The sequence below is a fragment of the Pelophylax lessonae genome (genome assembly GCF_965119305.1).
Source record: "Pelophylax lessonae genome assembly, chromosome: 4".
Lineage (NCBI taxonomy): Eukaryota > Metazoa > Chordata > Amphibia > Anura > Ranidae > Pelophylax > Pelophylax lessonae.
The window spans coordinates 229,499,346-229,525,290 of NC_138771.1; the positions used below are offsets into that span (position 1 = coordinate 229,499,346).

The 25,945-nt window shown below is 40.7% G+C and overlaps 1 protein-coding gene across 1 annotated transcript in view; it reads right to left on the reverse strand.

The window, feature by feature from the left end:
• Positions 1-784: 784 nt before the first annotated feature.
• Positions 785-25,945, reverse strand: part of TES (testin LIM domain protein) — a gene marked incomplete at its 5' end in the record, with an annotated part of 40,530 nt that continues 15,369 nt past the window's right edge. The window contains 4 exons of the mRNA XM_082256477.1: positions 785-1,114; positions 6,565-6,723; positions 11,265-11,480; positions 25,194-25,529. Coding sequence (XP_082112603.1) covers positions 923-1,114; positions 6,565-6,723; positions 11,265-11,480; positions 25,194-25,529 — 903 coding nt within the window. The 3' untranslated portion in view covers positions 785-922. The remainder of the gene's footprint in view (positions 1,115-6,564; positions 6,724-11,264; positions 11,481-25,193; positions 25,530-25,945) is intronic.

The following is a 25,945-nucleotide window of genomic DNA, read 5'->3' on the forward strand; positions in this document are numbered from 1 at the left end:
CATGTGCTGGTTTACTTTCCGTGTGTTTTTTCTTCTCTGAGCATGCCCAGTCTTGCTCATCTGATTTTTGTCTGCCAAAATCTGTACTGACTGAGGAACAATCGGCCGTTCTGTTGTTGGCCAACAAAAATTTTATAGCATATACACCAGATTTTTTTTCGGCCGAAAATTTGCAGTTGGTTGTCGGAAGCATCATACTAACAAGCCTACAATCGGCCGATTGGACGTTGGCCGACAATTTACAGCCAACAATCTGTGCAGGTGTGTACAGGGCTTAAGGGACATATTTCTAAAGCAGTGAATGTGACATTCACCAAATATTCACTGCAGATGAATGTTCCAGGTGCACGTGTCCTAAATTAGAGGGATTGTTTAACCCCCTTTAAATGGTTAATGTATGTCACGCTGCTTTATAAATACACCTCTTAAGGTTTTTTTTTCTAGTACAGGCTAAGAGAATTATAAAAATGTGAGCAATGTAGTCCACCTATATGACAGTTTAACAGTGATCACGTTTACCCAGCAATAGCACTGCAGCCAACATCTTTAAAATGGGGCTGCTGGTGCCAACAAAACAGGGGCTGCCTTTTCTATTGCTAGTAGGTAGGGCAAAGGTCAATTTTTTGAACAACACGGAACTCCCCTTTCAACAATAAAGTGCTATAGCCATAGAACTAGTAAATCAGACAATATAAAGCGGACTGGTAGGACATGGAAAAACACAATTTCAAGTCTACAGTATGTGAAACCCCTGCATTAAAATGGTTTGTCACTTCTGAAAAGAGCCCTTGTGTGATTTTTTTTTTCCTTTACCATTCATTGTTAAATGCATAGACTTTTTTTAATATGAAATGTACTCTTTAAAATTAGCTGCAAATGCAAGAGTCATCATAGATGTGAATATTTTACACCATTTTCCTTCCTAGGATGTCATTTTCTTCTTGCACTCGACAGAGCAGAACACCATTCCCTCAATTGGCATGAACTTTTGACCAATCAGGCACTTGCTGCAACATGAACACAAGAAGCATTCTTCTGTAGCATGCCAATGGAATCCACTGTAGCTCACACGTTGAACCTCAGGATCAACAGCATTGTGGCAGCCCTGGCATGTCTAAAGAAAAGTTTAAAGAGACATATTAGAAAAAGGGAACAGAGTGGTTCAATTAATATTTGAACTTAGACTGAGGCTTTAGAAATTCTAAAGTGGAATTGAACTCTGAAAGGGAAGATTTGCTATATTATAATGAACATTTAGAAATGTTGATGTTGAAGTATCAATTTGATGTATCTTTGGTCTTGAAATACTTTTGGAAAATAGCTGGGCACATCCTAGATAGCCCTATGCCTACAGCTGTACAGTATATCTGTAATGTCAATGCTGCCTGAGAGCTAGGCTTCGGATATTTAGAGTGATATTTGCTGATTTTACTTCTGTTCTACTAAGTCACAGCCCTTCCTCTTCAGAAATGTCCACCTCCACACAGGGAAACAGTACAGAACAAGACAAGACATGGTAAGCCAGTAGCGGCAAGAGATCAGCTACATGGAAACCACATGCAAAACTAATGAATAGTCCCTTGCCCTCTGCCAGCCCATTTCAAAGTGAACCTGTGATCAGGCCTTCAACATTCAAGTATTTACAGCTGTGCTCATGTTTTACACACTCCTGGCAGAAATTGTAAGCAGTAAACCATTTAAAGTGATTGTAAAGTCTATTTTTTTTTAAATAAGATGTTAATACTAACCCGCGCTGTGCAATACCTTATCTCTTTATCTGGAGTCCCACTGGAGCTCTTCATGCCTTCCTCCTAGTGCCCCCTCAGCAAGCTGTGTGCTGAGGGGGCACTCATGCCGTTACATCCCTGATTTAGACTGTGTATCCAAAGACACACACAGCACCATTAAGACAGACTTTGGACTTTAGAACCACTTTTACCCTTCTGCTGCCAGGTCTGTACTAGAGATAGACCGATATGTTTTTTTCAGGGCAGATACCGATATTTTGGTCACAACATATCGGTATCGGCCGATATTTCATACATTTAAAAGTTTTAAAAAATAAGACAATTTTTGACACAAATCTGGTACTGAACATATTAATTTTTGTTTAATGCTTAATGGCTGGCTGCACCCTTTGGTGGGTGGCTGGTACAGGGCCAGTAGGCGGCTGGCTGGTACAGGGCCAGTAGGCGGCTGGCTGGTACAGGGCCAGTAGGCGGCTGGCTGGTACAGGGCCAGTAGGCGGCTGGCTGGTACAGGGCCAGTAGGCGGCTGGCACCGGGCTGCTGTGGGTGGGTGTATGGCTGGGATACACTCCTGCGAGACTAGTCCCCAACTCCAGACAAGGCTGTCCAAGGCGAGGGAGGGGGCCTAAGAAGGCAGAATTGCGTCACAAAAATATCGGCCAGTTCTGGGGCCGATACCGATATATCAGGGAAAGTGCATATTGGCCTTCGATATATCGGCCTATCCCTAGTCTGTCCGTATAAACCCGACAGCTGGGGGTTTTACACATATTCCCAGTGGCTGCAACCACTGGGATTGTATGTAAATCTGACACACAGACTGCCTGTCAGAGGGAAGCATTCAGACGGCTGTGTTCCTGCCTGATTGCTAACACACACCCCCAGTAACATTACCCCAATGCTCTGCATTGCATTACATTGAGGGGAACTTTTAGAGAACTTTTCACCCCTCCTGTACGAACATAAGCCATGTGCCTACGCACGAAAACGCTGATTACGATACACGTTACATATCGTCGTGCACGCCAGAGTGAGAACAATATTTTTAGCACCAGACCTTGATGCTGCTGTAGTTTGCAGAACCCTGAAAATTCAGATTCACCTCAAGTGAGGGGAAAAAAAGTATTTGATCCCCTGCTAATTTTGTATGCTTGCCCACTAACAAAGAAATGATCAGTCTAATTTTAATAGTAGGTTTAGTTATAGAAGACCACTCGGAGCCAGAAATCTTGCTGATTGATATGAGATCAAATACTTATTTCACTCATTAAAATGCAAATTAATCTATAACTTTTTGAAATGCATTTGTTCTTGATATTTTTGTTGTTATTCTGTCTCTCACTGTTAAAATAAACTGGCCATTAAAATTCTAGACTGATAAATTCTTTGTCAGTGGCCAAACCTACAAAATCACAAATATAAAAAAGGAGAACAATCTGCGCTAAATCTAGATGAATCACCAAGCGGCCAGCATAAATTGTTAAAACAATATAGTTAATGTAAGTCCAAATGCAGCGCCATCACATTTGAATGTGGGTAAATGGAGATAAAATTCCTCCACCAACTTCTGTGTAAAATAAAAACACATTGCACCACCATGAAGCACTCCAATCTCCTTACCAGATAAAGGAATAAGATGGGCAGTATACGAATAGTAATATTCGTGTTGGTCGGGTGTAGAGAACCATAAGGTTGGACCCATTGAAATCTTACATCGCTGCTTGCTGAGAGGCTGCAGTCCTGGATTCACAGCTCGAGCATTGAGTTTGCATTTCCACGCTGAAACCGTAATATCTTGTGAATGGACATCAAACAAACATGTACCGTATACTGCTCATCTTATTCCTTTATCTAGTAAGGACAGTGGTCCAGTGTGCTTTATTTTACACAGAAGTTGGAGGAATTTCATCTCTTTATTTACCCACATTCAAATGCGATAGAGCTGCATTTGGACTTGCATTAAACATACAAAATCAGCAGAGGATCAAATACTTTTTTCCCCCCAAACTGTACATGCTTTACAGTGGTGATGGTGTGCTTCTGTTTAAAAAGGCCCTATTGACTCCTCTCCAAACTGTTTGTGGTTGAGAAAATTCAATATTCGTCTCGTCACTCCAAATTATTTTGTTAGTGGTTTTGAAGCTTTTCCAGGTGCTGTTTGATATATTGTAAGAGGGCTCCATTGGGGCATTGGTACAGCAAAGATTTTACAAACTGTGACTGGAGGTACCTAAACATATGAACACAACTGTACATATTTTCTTAAGCCTTAAAACTAGCTATAAACAAGCCCTTAAAAGCAGGATTAAAAAGTCCAACGATTCTGCGCCGCCAATTCTTCTGAGCGCTGGCCTTCGGACTTTAATGGTTTGGTGGAGGAATGACATCACTCCTGTGTGTGCACAGGAGGCAATCATCCTGGCACTTGGAGACTGGCTTGGCACTTGCTTGTACTGGCTTGTACGCTGAGTGGCACATGCACAGCTCAGGTTAGAGGAGAGCGGAAGAGGAGGCGGCGAGCAGGCAAGTAGGGGCATTTTATTGCATAAGAGACAGTGCAGGACTCTTCTGCAATAAAAGCCTGCCTGCTCGCTGTTTGTTGTAGCAAGACTACTTCTGTTTTAATATGCTCTATAGCTGAAGGCACTGTGGATCAATCCTGAAAATACACAGCAGAAGCGCTAAAGTTGTTCCAAATACTTTGCAGCAGCTTTGCGCGCCCTGCTCCCCCCCCCCCCCCCCCCCGTGAATGTGCTGCGTATTTACCTTAGGGATTAGAAGGCTGGCGAATTATTGCTGGAAGTGTAAGTGGGTGAGCTGAGCTGGCTTCGACAAAAGCTTCAGTGCTTCTGTTGTGAAATTTGAGGATTATTTTTTTTTTTTCCCCAAAGGACTGCAGCTACATATATCAGTGAGGGCTCATTTATTACTGGTTAGTATAATGTAAATTCTTGAATAGCTGTAGTGTAAATCCCCAGCTGCTTCTAACTCCTTGATGTAGAGGTCTTCCCACAATGAAGCCAGGCTAATAAAAAGACAATGGTGCCAGGAGTAGCACAGTTTAAACAACCTAGATTTTTACCAGCAAGTGGAAATTAAAGGCAGCCTAGCAGAAAAAAGGGACACTAAGCAGAGAGGTAATGACCCTGAAAGCCAGAGGTAGGGGACTTGAGTCACAGGACTTGACTTAAGTCACCAGTTTGAGGACTTGAGACTTCCTTGACTAAAATTAATAAAAGACTCGACTTGACTTTGACTTGGTATTCATGACTTGAGACTTGACTTTGACTTGAGACATCTGACTTGAAATGACTTTAAGTTATTAAATACTTGCATTTTCTCAAGATGTGTTAAAGCAAAATTAATGAGCCTGTTATGTTTCTGACACCACAGTCACTTAAAACACCTCAGTGTGTTCAGATTTTTAGGACACTGGCTGTTTAACAATGGAAATACTTAACATGTTTTTAGTGACTGTGGTGTTGAAACATGACCGGACGAAGGATTTTGAGCTGTGTTTCTTTAACATACCAAGAAAAAAAAAGCACTAAGCAGTTTTGTTAATGTTAAAAATAAAACAAAACCTTTCCTGACCACTGACTTAATTGATTCAAAGGTGGAAATTGGGGTAGATCTGTATTTTGACTTGATTTGTGACTTGACCAAAATAAATGACTTGACTTGCTTGACTTCTAGCAGGGACTCTACTTGCTTGCTTTTCGCCACAGTAACTTGGGACTTGCACATGTGTGACTTACTCCCATGTCTGCTGAGAGCATCACATCACTAAAGTAGACATCCATGTCTGCTGAGAGCATCACATCACTAAAGTAGACATCCATTTTCACTGGAAATCTTGGAAGTTTAATATTAAAATGTTCTGTATTTTAAGCTATGTGTGCACATGAAAAATCCTATCTAGGTACATAGTAAGGCATCTAACTCCTATCAAAAAGCATTTCATTACTTGCTTTATACGGTGCTAACTCCCTGGTTGTCATGTTCAACTTAAAGTTTTAACAGATTGTGAATGAACCAGATCAATTGTGCAACAAGTGAACTTAGAGGATGAGGACCACTTGAGAATAGTAGGTTTCCGGTCTCTATAGGGTATAATTAAATAGGTCAGACCTAGTTAAATTGCTTCCAGGCTAACTAACCTTAAATCTACTCCCACCTAACGCCCTGTAGAAGATGCTTATCCTTACCTATTCTTAGGGTCCAGTCATGTGATCGGCTCCCAGTGGCTGCTTCAGGGCAGAGGAGGGACAGCAGACAACAGATGCCCCATATTAAACCTATGGGTTATGTTACCACCCAGGGATTCTATCCATTGAAGGTGCCCTCTCTGTTCTCCTGAAGCCAGCTGCAATGAAGATCATGTGACCAGATCGGAGTGCCCTGAGAATAGGTAAATATAAGCATCTTTGTTCTACAGGGTAGTTGAAAAACATGGGTAATAAGGCATGGGAACAGGTTTAGGCTTTGCTAGATAGACTGGAATTCCATGTTAACCACTTGCCAAGCAGCAAAAAAATTACTACCGTGTAGCAGTGCAGTCTGGACAAAGTGGACACTACTAAGTATGTGGTTGAGCAAGAGATTTAAATAGAATAATTTATTCCCCTCCAATACTGGGACTTTGAGTCTAAAACTATACTAACTGGGTTCTCTGTCAGGAAAGTACCATTTTCATTCATGAATTATGAAAAGATTACTGTATATAAAAATAGAAATTACGAGTGACAAATGCAGTAGGAAAGCAGGGAAATGGAAGCAACAGGAGTGACAGCTGTAGTATACTGAAGGGTCTTACCACTGCATGGTTCTTCACATAGCAAGGCTTGCATACTGGCTTGTCATTCACCATCACATAAATTTCTCCAGCCAAGACACAATCACAATCAAAGCAACAAAAATGCTTCAGGTGCCAGTTTTGTCCTTCTGCTTGAGTGTATTCATTGCTGAAAATCAGCTTGAAAAATAAAAAAAAAAAGTTAAAAATTAATATTTAATTACACATTATTTTGTTTGGAGACATAATTTTTTACTTCTTCCATTGTGCTTTTTTTATTCAAAGCACCAGGTGTCGCTACAGCACTACTTTCAAAATAACTAAACATGCCATCTGGTGGCCAGTAAAGAAAAATGCATGCATTAGGAAAAATTACATTCAAGCATACCGTCCACATAAACTTAACTCTTATAAATAGGCTTAAGAAAGGAATATTAAACTTAACTTCTAAACAAACTATTTAAATTTTTAAGATTTATTTTAAATGACAGCAAGTGCAGTCAGAGCTTTTCACCCAAGTTGCATCTTTGCCACAGATAAGTTAGATTGTGTAGATTAACAAATCCCTGGGAATGATAATAAAAATCAATATAACATACACAGTTTAAACTCTACAAAACACCCAAGTCATTCTTCCTGTAAATGCCAACATACTCCTACTTTACACAGAAAAATCACACCAGAAAAATGATAATGATATTTAAATAGAAGTACTAACGGTTTGTTTGCATATTGCTTGCTACAGTTTGGCAAAGTACAGATGATTTTTAAATAATTAAGAATGTATATGGCAGTAACGAAAAACAAAAAAGTGCACTTTTTTTCTTTGAAGTAGCTGCTGGTAACAGGACAGCGGCCTCATTGTAAACTGCAAACATACAGAACAGTGTTTAAAGCCCCGTACACACGTACCGATTGTCGGCCGTAAATATTCGGCCGACGACTGTTCGGCCGATTGTAGGCTTGTTAGTATGATGCTTCCGATAGCCGACATCGCATTTTCGGCCGAACAGAATCTGTCGTGCAGGCATTAAAATATTTGTTGGCCGTCACCAGAACGGCCGATTGTTCGCCAGTCAGTACAGATTTCGGCCGTCAGACAGCAGATTAGCAAGACTGGGCATGCTCAGAAAAGAAAAAAAAGACAAGGAAAGTTAACCATCACATGACATCACTTCTGCAGTCGGCTGTTGTTGGCCAACAAAATTCGTGTGCAGTCTTTTGCAGTTTTCAGTAGACACGACAGCCCTGGACAAAAGACGGCCGATCGTTCGGCTGACGATCAGTACGTGTGTACGGGGCTTTAGTCTGCAATGCATCTTGTGCCACAACTGCTTTATCTAAAACTTCCTACAAGTGCTCTGAGATCTCAATGGCAGAACCTGTTCAGGGCACATTTTCATCCTGGCATTTAAACGGCCGTAAAGCGGAGTTACACCCGATTTTTTCGAGCGCCCTCCCTCCCTAAATTACTGATCACATTGCCATGAATGTGTTTTTATCTATTCAGCTTACTACCTTCTTCGCCCATTACACTGGTGCACTTCCGCTGTACCTTGCTGCGGCGAGGTACATCATATCCAGCTGCCCGTTGTGTCAAATCCCAGGAGTCAATGGGCAGCCTCCGCAATACGAGTGCACAATGCATCGTATGTAAGGTGCATGTGTGAGATCAGGAGATCGGGTATCCCGGAAGGAGCTATGAGTGGGCTTCAGATACCCACACTGAAGATGGGAACACCCTTACGAATGAGGTGACCATGAGTAATTTGCACAACTATCTGACCAAAAAAAAAAGTTAAATTTACGACATATGCCGGTGTAACGTTAGAATTCCATACCCCGTGAAGAAACCATACCCTCGTCACTTCCGGTCTGAAACAGCTGAGCAGCGCAGCAGTGCGCATGCTCAGAGCCCCGGATACGCAATTGAACAGGAAAGAATTTGACAAGTGCGCATGCTCGGTGGGCATGAAATTATCACGGCACTGTGTCTAATGTTATACTTGCGGAGGGTACATTAAAACACTTTGGCTGCAACATCAATCATCTCCTGTGCTATCGCTGTAACTTCCCTCATCTCCGGTAATAAAAATAAAAGTGGCGGCGGGTGTATGAGAGGTAAATGACGGCGATCTCGGCTCCGTGATCCGCTTTTTATATTTATTACCGGAGATGAAGTAAGTGACAGGGGAAGGAGCGGAGATGATTTATGTTGCAGAGGAGCTGTTTTAATGTAAGCGCCGCAAGTTTAACTACCGTGAGAAATCCATACCCTCCGTAGGTGCCCCGGAAGTGACGAAGGTATGGTTTTCTCACGGGTATGGCTTTTTCACGGAACACCGGAATATAGTATACAAAATACAAAAAAAAACATTGCAGGGTATTTTTTTTTTTTTTTTTAAAAAGGCTGGAACTCCGCTTTTATGGGACTACTTCAAGTAGACTTCACATGTAGCAATAGTTCACAATATCTGTGAATATAGTTGTTTTAGGTTCCAGTCAGGATCTAGGCAAACCCTGGACTGTACTTCCCAAACATTGCGGTCTACATTGAAGGATTCAAATTAGCATTCAGGTTTGTCCGTTGCAGTCTTGCCTCATTCAATGCTCTTTATGCCAGCTTTTCTTACAAGGAATTGCATTTTTCAATTGGGAGGTTCAGTTACTCCAACAACTGGCTTTGTAAAGCCTTTAATGGGGTTTCGTATGTAATAATTAAAAGAACAAATCTACCATATTCCAGGTCTACATATCAGACTAGACAGGAGGCTGATTTTCCCCCTTTTTTTGGTTCCATCTAAAACCGTGTGTGGATCATAGTTCTATTTGAGATATAGAATTGCTTCAAAAATCTCAGACTGAAAGGTTTGGGAGGGGGGGTAATGCTTGCATCAACTATGAAGAATATATTCAAACCAGCAATTGGAAAAAAAAAAAAAAAAAAAAAAAAAAAATACATATATAGGATTATTTAAGAAAAAAAAAAAAAAAAAAAAAAAAAAAAAAAAAACTTAGGTTATCCCTTTTTACAAATCGTATGTTATGGTAAACCCACAAAGAATGAGAACTGGACTACATAGAAAATGAATGCACAACGAATGCTCCACTAGAAAGAGTCCCAGATGGGAGGCCATTAGACCCAAAGGCTGCAGCAAGAACCACACTAACAGAATATTGACAGAATGGCAGCTCCGATCTGCAGGATGTCATTGCCACGTTCTTTAATACAATACATTTTTATTGAAGAAATACTTGCTTATATGATAAGCAGCTTTAGCAAATTCCATTTTACCTATAGTTTTACATGGCAGGATGTCTAGTTCAAATCTGGGGATAATCATTTTCAAGCTTTACAGTGCCAAGTATGTGCTTACCATTACCATCTATAGTTATTTACTGTGTGCTTTCTTCAAACAGCTTAAAAAGACTGCCTTTAGTTTTACTGGATAGGGCACAGATCCCTTTGTATTTCTGCCACAGACCAAAATGAGTGCTAGTGTCATGTCTCCATGCTTGGCTGTTACATAATGCAGGGTCAATAGGTCATCAGCCTTGGTTTTGTGAAAGGTCACACAGAAACAAGGGTGAGACACCAAACCAGTGCTTGTGTCCATCAAAACTATGGAGCTGAAGTGGAGTGAAAAAAAAATAAAAATAAAACAGTGAAACGAAAAAAAAAAAAAAAAAAAAGTCTGAAGAAAGCACTCGGCATATCAAGCATATTAAAGATGGTGCCCAAAACGGTTAATGATTATGCCAATTTGATTAGGTTTTTGTTACTATAACCATTAATACTCAATACTATAACCATTTACAAAAAAAAACACTTGCGCAAAATTTAATGGGGGAATTTATTTTTTATGAGAAATATATGTTTCAGATATACCCCCCCCCCCTCCTTTTAACATCTGTTTACAGGACTTGCTAGGGTCATTGGAAAGATCCTCAGCTCCCTTTTAGGGTCCATCCACACAAGCCGCTGTGTTACAGTGCAGCGCAACGTGGTCCGACAGGATCAGCGCGGTGCTGGTGCACTGATCCCAGCGCATGGCAATGTTCCTTTTTTTCAACGAACAGACATTTCATGATGCTAAATTGGCCGCCTCACATGCAGTACTATTTTTCAGTGCACAATGCGCACACACCACTGCAACACAGTGGTGTGAACCAGGCACACTGGAAAAAACAAAAAAACAAAAGCATTTTGCCTTGTCATGTGTTGGGACTGCGCGGGAATAGCCGTCCAACGCAGTCTTATCACATCTGGTGATAATGTACCCTTAGTATGGTAAAATGCAAGTCGTTGTCTGTAGAGGGAGAAAGCCTGCCCATAAGTTAAAGTGAAATACCAAAAAATGGTGGCGGAGTCAATGAAGGTAGCAGGATCTCCCCCACCTAACCTAGTTTATTTAGTCAAATTAGTGAAAAAGGTATTTTATTGGTTGCTAGAGGTGACCAAAACCCTACTGTTGCTCTTTGCCTTACTAACTAGCAAAGTAGTGCACACCAGTGAAACACCACTCATAAAATTATATGAATTCCATTTAGAATTCTTAAAAACACCAAGCCAATTTAAGAGGTATTATAAAACAGAGGGAATTTTGCTTAACTGGGGGTTGGAAGATCATCGCAGTAGTGAAACGTCAAATAAGTCCCAACAGGAATGAAAAATAGGTGAGGCTTAACATTACTGACTATTAAAGAATGTGCGGATTTACCTCATCACAGCCTGCACAGCGTGGCTTTTCACTGTCACAGTAATGGCGACCACAGTATAGCTTCCCTTTTTTCCAGAAGTAGATCATGTCAACTAGGAGTTCGTTGCAGGTGTTGCAGACAAAACAAGAAGGATGCCAAAGCTTGTCATAGCCAGCTCGTTCTGCATACACGGCAGGGTCACCCTCCCTCATGTTCTCCTTGCACTTGAAGCAATACTGTGGACAACAGGGATACAAAAAAAATAAATAAAAAATGATAGCAATTAAAAACATATTGCAAAAAAAAAAAAAAAAAGTTCTCATGTACAGAAGGCTTTGCTTCTAATATATAAAAATATAATACACAACAAAAAAGCTTTAGATAAAGAAATTATAAAAGCACTCTAAAACATGTTTGATACTGTGCCAGGTGCAACACATGTTCTGAGACCTACATGTTTCACAGCTCCAAAATGCCATGCAGACAGTGACATGGACCATCGATTAGCTCTCCTGGGACACTTCCTAATCCTGCTGTGACTAAGAGGAATCACGCTTGCTACAGGAATTAAACAGGCATAGAACAGCTATTTTCACAGGGCTTCTCGATGTTTCAACACTCCCTTCACTACGCAACAATAAAATGCTAATTAGCAAACCAATTGTGAGCTGGGGTCACCATGCATACTTCGCCCTCTCAATCTTTTAACTCTTGACTGGAGTCACAAACATCCCATTGTCCAGCCAGAGGAACGCCTTGGATGGAAAAATTGCTTCAGTCGTAGCAGTTGCTTACAAAGCAAGATATTCCCATAACTGGAGATGTGCTTCTAATGAAGTTTGGTGAGTAATGAGGATGTTCTGCAACACACAATCCTTTCCAGGCATGACTGAAGTCTGGATCAGTGAAAGAAAATAAATACAAATAAGTGCTCTGCGGGGGCTGCTACACATGGAAAGATCAACAACCTGTAAACACAGGCAAATGTATCCACAGCAACAACCTGATCACATGAAGAGGTCTTGTTGGTGCTTAGAGAGGAGTTTATAAAGTAGGTGCGAGCACTGCTTTCGTAACGGTGTACCATAAATTATGGAAAAAGAATTTGGAATGTGTGTGGTAAATTAATGTTTAAAAATAGCTGTCTGGCGCAATAGCGAAAACAGCTAGAACAAAGTGTTTTTATAATCGTGTGAAGCAATAGGTCTTCTTTAAAAAAGAAGGTAACTAAAGAACACACCTATGAAGCTACCTGAAAAAGTAGGGAAAAAAAATAAATAAATAAAAAAAAAAAAAAAAAAAAAAAAAAAAAAAAAGCATGCTGATCACATCCAAATGAAACTGTCAAAAACACAATGATTTGGTCACCGCTGTTTGAAAACCTTAATTTTGAACAGGAATAGAAGACTAAAATTGTAGAGATACAGTTCCAACTTTCGAAAGGGTCCAGACATAAGAGTCATGCATGACTAGCCATAGACAAAAGCTCGTAATAACTCAAACAAAAAATCCCAGATAGCCCTCCCCTCCACTGACACAATATCAAAGGTTGCTTAATGTGTACACTGCATGGATTGTGCCTACACTGACCACCTAATTGTTTGCTGTGTACAACCTGTCAAATACAATTTAGATATTAAGTTTGCTAAACTAAAACGCACTGTGTATCAATTGCCAAAAAAAAAAAAAAAAAAAAAGTTCTCATCCTTTGTCATTCAGTCAAATGGACTTCTGATAGAGACAACCATATTACAGAACACAACAGAGAGACCAGGACAGAGCATTGTCAGGAGAACACAGAAATGCTTGCACAAGAACCTCATGGTAGGATTAGGAGATGCTATTTTAGTGAAAGCTGCACATTAAGGATTTCCACTATTCAAAAGTCATTTTCATATATTCAAACACTGCAAAAGACTGCAACAAGTAAAAGGTGGCCGTACATGGATTGAAATTTGAAATCCTGCCCATACATCAATTTTGCTTCATGTATGGGCAGGGTGGTTGTACAGGAGTCGATCTACTGATTGACTTCTGTACATTTGCCCAGGTAAGAGTTTTTCTGTTTGATCACAGATACCAGTTTTAGCCTCCCCGCTGTCAGAAATCATTAGCTCAGCCTGCGTGGGGATTCGCGAACAACCAGAAGTGTGGGAATTTAGGTTTTTTTTTTTCTTCCCCCCTTAGTTATTTTTATTTATTTATTTTTTGGTTACCAACCACACACACACACACACACACTTTTTTTGTTAATCTTTTGGACGCCTTACTGTAATGCGTTCCATTACACGTACCTCTCACTTAGTGTTTCCAAAGAAAAAAAAACCTCTAAAAACTGATGCTGTCAAACCAGTATAGCAAGCTGCTTTTAGTTTCTGGCCACTGCGCTTTCAGTCCCTGCCAGTATTCGAATGGAATGAGTCCCTGGAATAGCAGCACCATGGACTATTGCACACACTAATTCCAGTCACATAAGGCACAGGAAGCAGAAGCAGTCAGGCTGTGACCCTGCTGCACTGGCATCAATTTTTAGAGAACTGTGCCTAGGAAAGTATAAGAAGAACCATCATTAACCACTTCTGGACCAGAAGGATTTACCCCTAATGACAAGGCCATACTTTAACTGACAATTTGCACCCAAGTGTACCCAAATAAAATTGATGTCTTTTTTCCTACAAATCAGCTATTTGGTGGTTTTTGATCACCTCTGCAATTTTTAATTTTTTTGCAATATAAACTAAAAAAGAGCAACAATTCTGAAAAAAAAAAAATATAATAATAAATATATATATATATATATATATATATATATATATATATATATATATAGTTTTACATTTTTATCATTTTAGGTCAATTTGTATTCTGCTACATAGATCGGACACCTGACATTTGACACTTTTGGGGGGGGGGGGGGGGACCAGTGACATTACTACTGTAATCAGTGTTAAAATGTTACTGTACTAATGACACTGGCAGGGAAGGGGGTAACACCAGGGACGATTAAACGGTTAAATGTGTCCCTAGGGGTGCTTTCTAAATGTGGGGGGATGGGCTTGCTGCATGAACACAGAGACCTGTGTTCCTAAAGAGGAACACAGGATCCCTGTGTTCATAACTGACAGAACATCGGTCTGCCGTGTTTACAATAGTAGACCACCATTCAGTCTCCACGGGGAGCGATCGCGGACATTGGAACCGCTGATTGGCTCCCCCTGTGGACAATGGGTGCACACGCGCGGTCCCCCAAAGCGGTGTACAGGTACGTCATTTTGCGGGACAGTGCCGACCTGCTGCAGTAATACTGCGGCGGCTGGTCAGCAAGCAGTTAAACAGGTTTTAAAAGTGGAGATAAAGTCCACTTTTTAACTTGTACTCACAGGTAAGATTATAATAAGGCTTACTTGTAGGTACAGTGAATATCTCCTGAAGTTGCACTGTTTGGGAGCTCATCACTGAGTATGCGCTCTGAAAGGATTACATACCTGTGCCATACCCTCAGAGCCCTCTACCGGGGCCATGTGTGCAGGCGTGAAGTCTTTACTGCCCCGGCCCTGCCTACAGCTGGAGTCTGCGAACCCGGAATGAAGACCGGGTGAAGATGGAAGCGCTGGGGGGGGGGGGATTTGTGACAGCGCTGCCCTGGAGGGCTTGTGTCAAGGGCAAGTCTGTCATAATGCGCTAGTACACTAGGACCTAAACCTGCAGGGGGATGGATTTTTTTTTTCTTTTTTCTTTCCTGGAGGTTTACTAGTGCTTCGCATTTTTTTTTTTTTGTTTAAACTTCCCAGGGTACTTAGTGCATATAAAGCTTGCTTCAGTTCCAATCTGTCACTTAGCTTCTAAGCAGCATGATCAGACAGGTTTCCTTCCCTTCATTCGACAATGCCACCGGAAAGAGGATCTATTGGGAGATGCTGCCATACACAAAAGATCACTCAGACTGCTGCACCATGTGTCTGTCAGCAGCTGCTTTTACACATACACAGCCCAGTCAATGGATCATACAGAGCTGCAGAGCTGAGTGAGCCTTCAGTTTTGTGAATGAGCAATCAGCCTTAGGCTGGTTTCACACGGGCGGTTCAATCAGATCCACCTGTCAGTTTTTCAGGCAAACCTGATCGGACCAGCCACTGTGCTCTATGGAGCAGCGGAAATTCATCCAATGACACTCACCAGCATCTGATCCAATGGATCAGATGACAGGCGGATGGAACCAGAAAGGTGGTAATTTTCCATTCGACCGCACCATAGAGAACAGCGGGGCTGGGGCTGTGTTGGTGTCCAATCTGCAAAGTGGAGTGGACACAGACCTGTCAGCCTGCTCAGCGAGGATCAACAAAGCGATCCTCTGCTTAGCAAGCGGATGCGTATTACTGAGTCTGCCCCCTGTGAAAGGGGCCCTACTGGGCTGTCACCAACCTGGCATCACTGATTATTCATTCATAAAAGTAAAAGATCACAACGCTGTCTGACCCATGCGTATTACATGGATGTGTATACAGCATCTCACAAAAAAAAAACATTTTTGTAAATATTTTCCTATATCTTTTCATGTGACGACACTGAAGAAATGACACTTTGCTACAATGTAAAAGTAGTGAGTGTACAGCTTGTATAACAGTGTAAATTTGCTGTCCCCTCAAAATAACATACAGCCATTAACGTCTAAACTGCTGGCAACAAAAAAGTGAGTACATCCCTAAGTGCAAATGTCCAAATTGGGCCCAATTAGCCATTTTCTCTCCCCCGGGTCATGGGATTCATTAATTTTACAAGGTCTCAGGTGTGAATGGGGAGCAGGCGTGTTAAATTTGGTGTCATCGCTCTCACTTTCTCATACTGGTCACTGGAAGTTCAACATGGCACCTCATGGCAAAGAACTTTGAGGATCTGAAAAAAATAATTGTTGCTCTGCTCTACATAAAGATAGGCTATAAGAAGATTGCCAAGACCCTGAAACTGAGCTGCAGCACAGTGGCCAAGACCATACAGTGGTTTAACAGGACAGGTTCCACTCAGAACAGACCTCGCCATGGTCAACCAAAGAAGTTGAGTGCACATGCTCAGCCTCATATCCAGAGGTTGTCTTTTGGAAATAGACGTATGAGTGCTGCCAGCATTGCTGCAGAGGTTGATGGGGTGGGGGGGGGGTCTGCCTGTCAGTGCTCAGACCATAGGCTGTACACTGCATTAAATTGGTCTGCATGGCTGTCGTCCCAGAAGGAAGCCTCTTCTAAAGATGATGCACAAGACAGCCCTCAAACAGTTTGCTTAAGAACATGGATTACTGGAACCATGTCCTGTGGTCTGATGAGACCAAGATAAACGTATTTGGTTCAGATGGTGTCAAACGTGTGTTGTGGCAACCAGGTGAGGAGTACAAACAAGTGTGTCCTGCCTACAGTCAAGCATGGTGGTGGAGTGTCATGGTCTGGGGAGCTACAGTTAATTGAGGGAACCATGAATTCCAACATATACTGTGACATACTGTAGCAGAGCATGATCCCCTTCCCTTCAGAGACTGGGCCACAGGGCAGTATTCCATCATGATAATGACCCCAAACACACCTCCAAGATGACCACTGCCTTGCTATAGAAGCTAAGGGTAAAGGTGATGGACTGGCCAAGCAGGTCTCCAGACCTAAACCCTATTGAGCATCTGTGGGGCATACTCAAATGGAAGGTGGTGGAGCGCAAGGTCTCTAACATCCACCAGCTCCGTGATGTCATCATGGAGGAGTGGAAGAGGACTCCAGTGGCACCCTGTGAAGCTCTGGTGAACTCCATGCCCAAGAGGTTAAGGTAGTGCTGGAAAATAATGGCCACACAAAATATTGACACTTTGGGCCCAATTTGGACATTTGCACTTAGGGATGTACTCAATTTTGTTGCCAGCAGTTTAGACATTAATGGCTGTGTGTTGAGTTATTTTGAGGGGACAGCAAATTTACACTGTTATACAAGCAGTACACTCACTACTAAAGTGTCATTTCTTTGATGTTTTCACATGGGCGGCACAGTGGTGTAGTGGTTAGCACTTTCACATAGCGGCAAGAGGGTCGCTGGTTCGAATCCCAACCACGACACTACCTGCCTGGAGTTTGCATGTTCTCCCTGTGCCTGCGTGGGTTTCCTCACACACTCCAAAGACACGCTGGTAGGTTAATTGGATCCTATATAAAGTTGGCCCTACTATGTATGTATGAATGTGAGTTAGGGACCTTAGATTGTAAGCTCCTTGAGGGCAGGGACTGATGTGAATGTGCAATGTATATGTAAAGCGCTGCGTAAATTGACAGCGCTATATAAGAACCTGAAATATTATTATTATATTAATAATAATAATAATAATAATAATAATAATAATAATAATAATAAGATATAATAAAATAGTGACAAAAATGTTAGGGGTGTACTCACTTTTGTGAGATACTGTATGTAAAAAGCAGCCGCTGATAGACACACAGCAGCAGCCCTGAGTGTTCATTTAAGATTTTTAAAAAAATAAATAAATAATAATAAAAAAAAAAAAAAAAAAAAAAACACACACAATCAGTGATGCTTGTGCATCAAAGAGTAAAAGATCATTCAGGCATCAGATTAATATACACAGAGCTGCACCTGTGAGCGATCTTTTACTATGACTGAACACGCAGCGCTGATTGCCCATTCCCCTGACACACATAATTTAGGCTTCAAAAAGGGGATGGAGCTACAGCCAGCATATAAAAGTGTTTTTGGGGAGAACAGGGCCATCAATCAGAATGCAACCAATTGCTACATATACTTTGTCCCCTGGGATGAACTGCTCAGACTGCGGAGTAGGTACCTGTCATCGAGCACTTTAACACACACTGGTAGCATACAATAACCACAGGTGGTGGTGGTAATGAAGGTTTTTTCACTTCTTGTGGACAATATTTTTAAGATCAATTCCCTTGGGAGTGTAATGCTTAATGCCCAGAATGTGATGGGATTTTTTCATAAACAATTTGTGTGGATTATATCACGGATATTTGATAGTAATTTTTCAAAAGGGTTGGTGATATTATAAGATTTTATTTTTATTTTTTTGTACTTCGAAGAGACAGCACTTTACATGTATGGTATACAGTAAGGTCCATAAATATTGGGACATCACAATTTTAATCTTTTTGGCTCTGTACACCTCCACAATGGATTTGTCTATGTGCCTCCCACTTTAAGGGACCAAAAGTAACGGAACAATTGGCTTCTCAGCTGTTCCATGGCCAGGTGTGTGTTATTCCCTCATTATCCCATTTACAAGGAGCAGATAAAAAGGTCCAGAGTTCATTTCAAGTGTGCCATTTGCATTTGGAATCTGTTGCTGTCAACTCTCAATATGAGATCCAAAGAGCTGTCACTATCAGTGAAGCAAGCCATCATTAGGCTGAAAAAACAAAAAACAAACCCATCAGAGAGCTAGCAAAAACATTAGGTGTGGTCAAATCAACTGTTTGGAACATCCTTAAAAAGAAAGAACGCACTGGAGAGCTCAGCAACACCAAAAGAGCCGGAAGACCACAAGAAAACTGTGGTGGATGACCGAAGAATTCTTTCCCTGGTGAAGAAAACACCCTTTACAACACTTTGCCAGGTCAAGAATACTCTCCAGGAGGTAGGTGTATGTGTGTCAAAGTCAACAATCAAGAGAAGACTTCACCAGAGTGAATACAGAGGGTTCACTACAAGATGTAAACCATTGGTGAGCCTCAAAAACAGGAAGGTCAGATTAGAGTTTGCCAAACAACATCTAAAAAAGCCTTCACAGTTCTGGAACAGCATCCTATAGACAGATGAGACCAAGATCAACTTGTACCAGAGTGATGGGAAGAGAAGAAAAAGGAAAAAGGAACTGCTTATGATCCAAAGCATACCACCTCATCAGTGAAGCATGGTGGTGGTAGTAGTGTCATGGCGTGGGCATGTATGGCTGCCAATGGAACCGTTTCTCTTGTATTTATTGATGATGTGACTGCTGACAAAAGCAGCAGGATGAATTCTGAAATGTTTCAGGCAATATTATCTGCTCATATTCAGCCAAATGCTTCAGAACTCATTGGACGGCGCTTCACACATGGACAATGGCCCGAAGCATACTGTGAAAGCAACCAAAGAGTTTAAGGGAAAGAAGTGGAATGTTATGCAATGGCCAAGTCAATCACCTGACCTGAATCCAATTGAGCATGCATTTCACGTGCTGAAGACAAAACTGAAGGGAAAATGCCCCAAGAACAAGCAGGAACTGAAGACAGTTGCAGTAGAGGCCTGGCAGAGCATCACCAGGGATGAAACCTAGTGTCTGGTGATGTCTATGCGTTCCAGACTTCAGGCTGTAATTGACTGCAAAAGATTTGCAACCAAATATTAAAAAGTGAAAGTTTGATTTATGGATTGTTAATCTGTCCCATTACTTTTGGTCCCTTAAAAAGTGTGAGGCACATATACAAACTGTTGTAATTCCTACACCGTTCACCTGATTTGGATGTAAATACCCTCACATTAAAACTGAAAGTCTGCAGTTAAAGCACATCTTGTTTGTTTCATTTCAAATCCATTGTGGTGGTGTATAGAGCCAAAAAGATTAGAATTGTGTCGATGTCCCAATATTTATGGACCTGACTGTATAATGTATAGATATCGGTTTGTGGGTATATTTCAGTAAGCAGCTCTGTTCAGTTGGGAAATATTTTTTCGATCAACACAAAATGGTCTCATCAGCGAAAGTGTAAAATCAGTGAATGAGTTATCCTGGGAAAGGAAGTATGTTAATGGCAGGATCACAATAAAGGGGGAAAAAAATAAAAAAAATACGAATGCAGTCACTACATTAAAGCACTGCTAATGCATTACATTGTTCTTGGGTTTAAATACACTGCTCAAAAAAATGAAAGGAACACTTTGAAAGCACATCAGATCTCAATGGGGAAAAAAAAAATCTCATGCTGGATATCTATAAGGGTGTGGACTGGGAAATGTGTTAGGAACAAAAGGATGGCACATCATTTGATGGAAATGAGAATTATCAACCTACAGAGGGCTGAATTCAAAGACACCCTGAAAATTAAAGTGAAAAAATTATGCAGCAGTTTTGCTGAAATTTCATTGCAGAAACTCAAAAATGGTACGCAGTAGTTGTATGGCCCCACGTGTTTGTATGCATGCCTGAAAATGTCGGGGCATGCTCCTAATGAGATAACAAATGGTGTCTTGGGGTATTTCCTCCCAGATCTGGATCAGGGCATCACTGAACGCCTAAACAGATTGAGGTGCAACCTAGTGGCGTCAGATGGACCGAAACCTAATGTCCCAGAGGTGTTCTATTTGATTTAGGTCAGGCAAGCATGGGGGCCATTCAATGGTATCAATGCCTTCATCCTCCAGGAACTAGCTGCATATTCTCGCCACATGACGCCGGGCATTGTAGTTCACCAGGAGAAACCAAGAAACCAATGCACCAGCGTAGGATCTGACATTGGGTCCAAGGATTTAATCCAGATAACCAATGGTAGTCAGGGTGCCATTGTGTAGCCTGTAGATGTTTTTGAGTCCCTCAATGGATATGCCTCCCCAGACCATCACTGACCCACCACCAAACCAGTCACGCTTAACAATGTTACAGGTAGCATAAAATTCTTCACAGCTTCTCCAGATCCTTTCACGTCCGTCATGTGCTCAGGGTGAACCTTCTCTCATCTGTCAAAAGCACAGGGCGCCAGTGGAAGACTGCACAGTCATGGTGTTCAATGGCAAATGCCAATTGAGCTCCATGGGGCCGAGCAGTGAGCACAGGGCCCACTAGAGGATGTCGGGCCCTCAGACCATCCTTATGAAGTCTGGTTCTGATGGTTTGGTCAGAGACATTTACACAAGTGGCCTGTTGGAGGTAATTTTGTAGCGCTCTGGAAGTGCTCATCTTGTTTCTTGTTGCACAAAGGGGCATATACTTGTCCTGCTGATGGGAACCTTCTATGGCCCTGTCCAGCTCTCCTAGAGTAACTCCCTGTCTCCTAGAATTTCCTCCATGCTCTTGAGACTGGTGGAAGACCCAGCAAACCTTCTGGCAATGGCATGTATTGATGTGCCATTCTGGAGGATTTGGGCTGCCTGTGCAACCTCTACAGGGTCCAGGTATTGCCTCATGCTACTAGTAGTTACACTGACCCTAGCTAAAAATGCAAAACTAGTGAAAAACAGACAGAAAAGTTGAGTAGGGAAAAAAAAAAAAAAGTCAGTCAGTGGCCTCTACCTGTAAAACTATTCTTGCTTTGGAGGTGGTCTCATTGTTGCCCATCTAGTGTACCTGTTAATTTTATTAACACCAAAGCAGCTAAAACTGATTAACAACCCCCTCTGCTACTTAATGGACCAGATCAATATCCCAAGATTTTTTTTGATTTGATACTATAATCTGAATAAAATGCGTTACTTTCATTTTTTGAGCAGTGTATAAATTATGCTTTCAGTCCATGTTACATGCTATATCTGGCCTGGAATTGTTAAAAAAGGGAAAAACAGGCCAAAGTCTGGGATGGGAGACCAGTGTGTTACCATTAATTTTTGCCTCCATTTTGTCAAACGAAAAAAAAATTAGGATATAAAGCTTTTCGGTACATGCACAGCATTTATATACTTAAGGTTTATGAAGCTTCAAGGCCATAAATCTCTGGTTGATTTACTAAAATTGGAGTGAAAAAAATTTGGTGCAGCTGTGCATAGTAGCCAGTTTCCAACTTTAGCTTGTTCAATAAAGCTTTGACCAAAAAAAAAAAAAAAAAAAAATATAAGGGAAAAAAAGAAAAACCTGGAAGCTGATTGGTTTCTATGCAGATCTACACCAAATTTTGCACTCTCCAATTTTAGTAAATCAACCCCACAGGCTGGTGTGCCTTTCTGTAGATGCTACTGCTGAAAACCTGCATCAATAATTCAAAGTGAACCAGTAACTCAAATATTACCAGCAGTTGTATAAATATCCTTTCTGTTCAGACTTTTGTGTGGTATGTTTCTTCTCATGTTCTTTACTGGAATACCAAAACTCTGTAGGTCGTTTATTCGTTTCAAGAAAGAATAATGAGAAATCTCTTATTTGGACTTCACATATTTCGGTTTTAGTACAACAACATACTTTCCACTTCTATAAATTTTGTAAGTGGCAATATAAATACTATGTGACACAAATCTAACCACAAACTGTAAATATGTCATGTTTTTTCTAGTATCTATCCAGAGAGAAATATGAAACAGAACCACTGTCTGGTGTAAAAAAAAAAAAAAAAAAAAGTCTGCAGTTCAATAATTTGTTTTACATACGGCATACAAAACATTGCCAACATTCTGTTACAGAAAGAAGAATAAATGAAAATAAAAAGTTAGGCTCCGTTCACATTTACAAATTTGGATACGTTTTGAACCGCATCCAATTCGCATTTCAGGTGAACCAAACCTGCTTTCTATGAAGTCGGTTCACATATCTCTAGTGCAGCGGCAGTACAAATTCATTGCAAATTTAAAAAAGAGTTCTATGCATTTCCTGAACACTGTGGTGTGGTTCAGGTGCGAATTCCAGGCTTACTGCCTTCTATGGAAACGCACCTGAAAAACACAGGTCTTCTGTAGCAGTGTTAATTTCGTCGACTAAAACGTTTTCGTCGACTAACACAATTCAGATGACTAAAATACGACTAAAACTAAAATGGCATTTTAGTCTTAAGACTAAAATACGACTAAAACTAAAATGGCATTTTAGTCAAAAGACTAACTAAATCGAAATTTGCTGCCAAAAATTAACACTGGTGCATGCTCAAAGCATAAATAATAACATATTAGATTTTTCACTCCAGGACCAGCAGTAGTATATAATGAGTTTGGAAATTGTAGAGAAATGCTTAAATAATGCATTACAAATTACAATTGAACTACACCCATTTGATTATAGATGACTAAAATGAGTTTTAGTCGACTAAAATGTAGGGCGTTTTAGTCTACTAAAATATACTGGAGTTTTAGTTGACTAAATACGACTAAAACTAAAACACTTGCAGAAGACTAAAATAGGACTAAAACTAAAATGCCATTTTAGTCCTAAGACTAAGACTAAAACTAAATTGAAATTTGCTGCCAAAATTAACACTGTTCTGTAGGGATGTACAACCAAAGCTCGTTTAGCTGTACATCTCCTATGGATCACAGGAGTGCAGTTAGTTTTTTCCTGTGACCTGTTGTCAGCAGAGAGCAGACTTGAGTCCACTCTCTGCTGAAGTCACAGAAGTTGGTCCAGGCACCACTTCATCCTGACAATGGAAGTCAGGATCCGCCAGGCGCCTGTACAGACACCCAGCTCAGGATCTCAGCAAGCTGCTGAGAGCCTGAGCTGGCCCCTCCCTGCCCCTCCACAGCTCAGCGCTCCAGTGAGCGAGGAGGGGGCAGAGCCGAGAGCTGTTGACGCACAGCTCTCTGCTCAGGCAGCTGTCAGAACCGAGCAATCGGTGGGGTTTGCTCGCTTGGTTCTCAGTGTTCGAGGTGCTAGGAGACCGATGCCGCATCGGACCAATGGTGCATCCACTTAGGCAAGTATAATACTGGAACAAAATGTAAACCCATACTTTGCTTTTAAGAAAAAGAAATGAAGACATATTTTACCAAGAGTAATTTCCAGCACAACAGTAAGTAAAGAAATGCATGATTTTAAAATGATCTGCCCTTTCATGTTTTTCTGAATGGCTTACCAGGGAGGTGGTCAACCTACCTACTTATCAGACAGACATCAGAGGCGGAATACTACATCTTTAAATACAACTCCTAGAATTTTTTGAAAATGTATTTTGGATTCTTTAATCATCAGTTTCCATTGATATTTCTGAGTTCCAGAAAGTCTCTTTTCATTCTGGATTAGCACTAATTCATTCAAAGTATAATAAATGCTGGTCACAGAATCTCACAACGACCTTCCCTATGGCTTGCCGGATTTCCTTTATACCTAGAGAGGACACTGGTCCTATGACCGATGTACTGTGGGAGGGTTAATATATATATATATATATATATATATATATATATATATATATATATATATATATCTTACTGCTAAACATGCCAGCTTCTTCCAGCCGAGATCCTAAATAAGGGATGCAACTATGTATGATATGTCCAGGCTGGAGCTGGGGGATGAAATGTGCTTGAAAATTGGCAATAGAAGTAAGCTAGTACTTCTAAATCTACATACACACCTCAAAACAGCACCAACCGTGATCTAAAAAAAAAATAAAATCAACCCATTAACCCCAGCCCCTTTAAATGTGATCAACACAACAATCAATAAGGTTCAAGTAAAGTGAGGCGCTGTGTTATAAATACAATGCAATGTCCTACTCAGTACTCCCCCATTAAAAATAGCCACGTGATTAGTAGTGAAAAAAGTAATAGTATGTCTAAGAAAAAAAAAAGGAAAAGAAAAAAGAAAGGAAAGAAAAGAAAAAAGAAAAAAAGTAAGAAAACAAGTGAATTCCCCCCCCCCCCCCCCCAAAAAAAAAAAAAAAAAAAAAACAACAACACAACACACATACACGTTGAAACATCCACTGTACATGGGACAGTCAACTAGAAAAATATTTTAGTAATACTGGGGGGGGGGGGGGGGGGGGGGAATTCACTTGTAAAACATTGCATTGCATTTGTATAACAGTATAACAGCACTTCACTTTACTTGAACCTTATTATAGTACTTCTAAATGTAACAGCACATTTTTACTGAAAATAAATTCTTCTGTTTTTGAAATTTTCAAATAAGATAAGTGTACTTTGTATATTGGTTTATACCGTCATCATTTTGTTACTTAATACTTAAACATGAGTGCTTCCAATAAAATGGAAGAAAAGCATTAACGTTAACATGCTTCTACTTATCATATTTTAGAACTACTCACGTAGGCAGATCCTTGTGGTGTGGCTGCCTTGTTTTCTGGCCCCTTGACAGTTGAGAGTGTGCTCCGGGCCCCATTGTCAGGCTTGCCCTTGTCACCTGCCTGTGCCTCCACGTCTTTGGGCAACTTGACATCTCCCACACCAAGGACTTCATTTTTGTATTTCTTCACAAACTGCTCCATCTGCTTCACCTCGTTAGGAGATAGCTCATGGCACTTGGAAGGATCCTGATCATGAGCAGGCAGCTGTTTAGCCAGCTGTTTCTTCCTGTATTGGGCTCCCTCTGAACCAGCTACAGGCTGTTTGTCTTTTGGAATCAGTTCCATGTAACGCCTGGCCTAGAAAATGCATTAGCAAATTTAGAGAAGAATGGCATTTTCATGACAATTACACCAACAACATAAATCATAGAATACAGGAAACCAAAATAAAGAACAAGCAAGGAAAAAAAAAAAAAAAAAAAAAAAACCCACACATATTCAGTAACTGGACCTTTTTTATATTAAACAAAAAAACAAAAAAAAAAAAAAAAAAAAAAAAAAAAAAAAGGAAGAAGGAGGAAGAATAGTCTAAATTTGGTTAGATTTATTTATTTTTTAATAAAAAGCCTCTCACACATGCTCAGCAATGTTCTCTAAAAATGTATTGGGAGTTTTTATCTTGACCAAAATTACATTTTTTAGATCCCAAAGAAGACAGAATTTATGTGTTCTGTAATCTACATCTTAATCGATCAATGCCATGCTCCCCATTG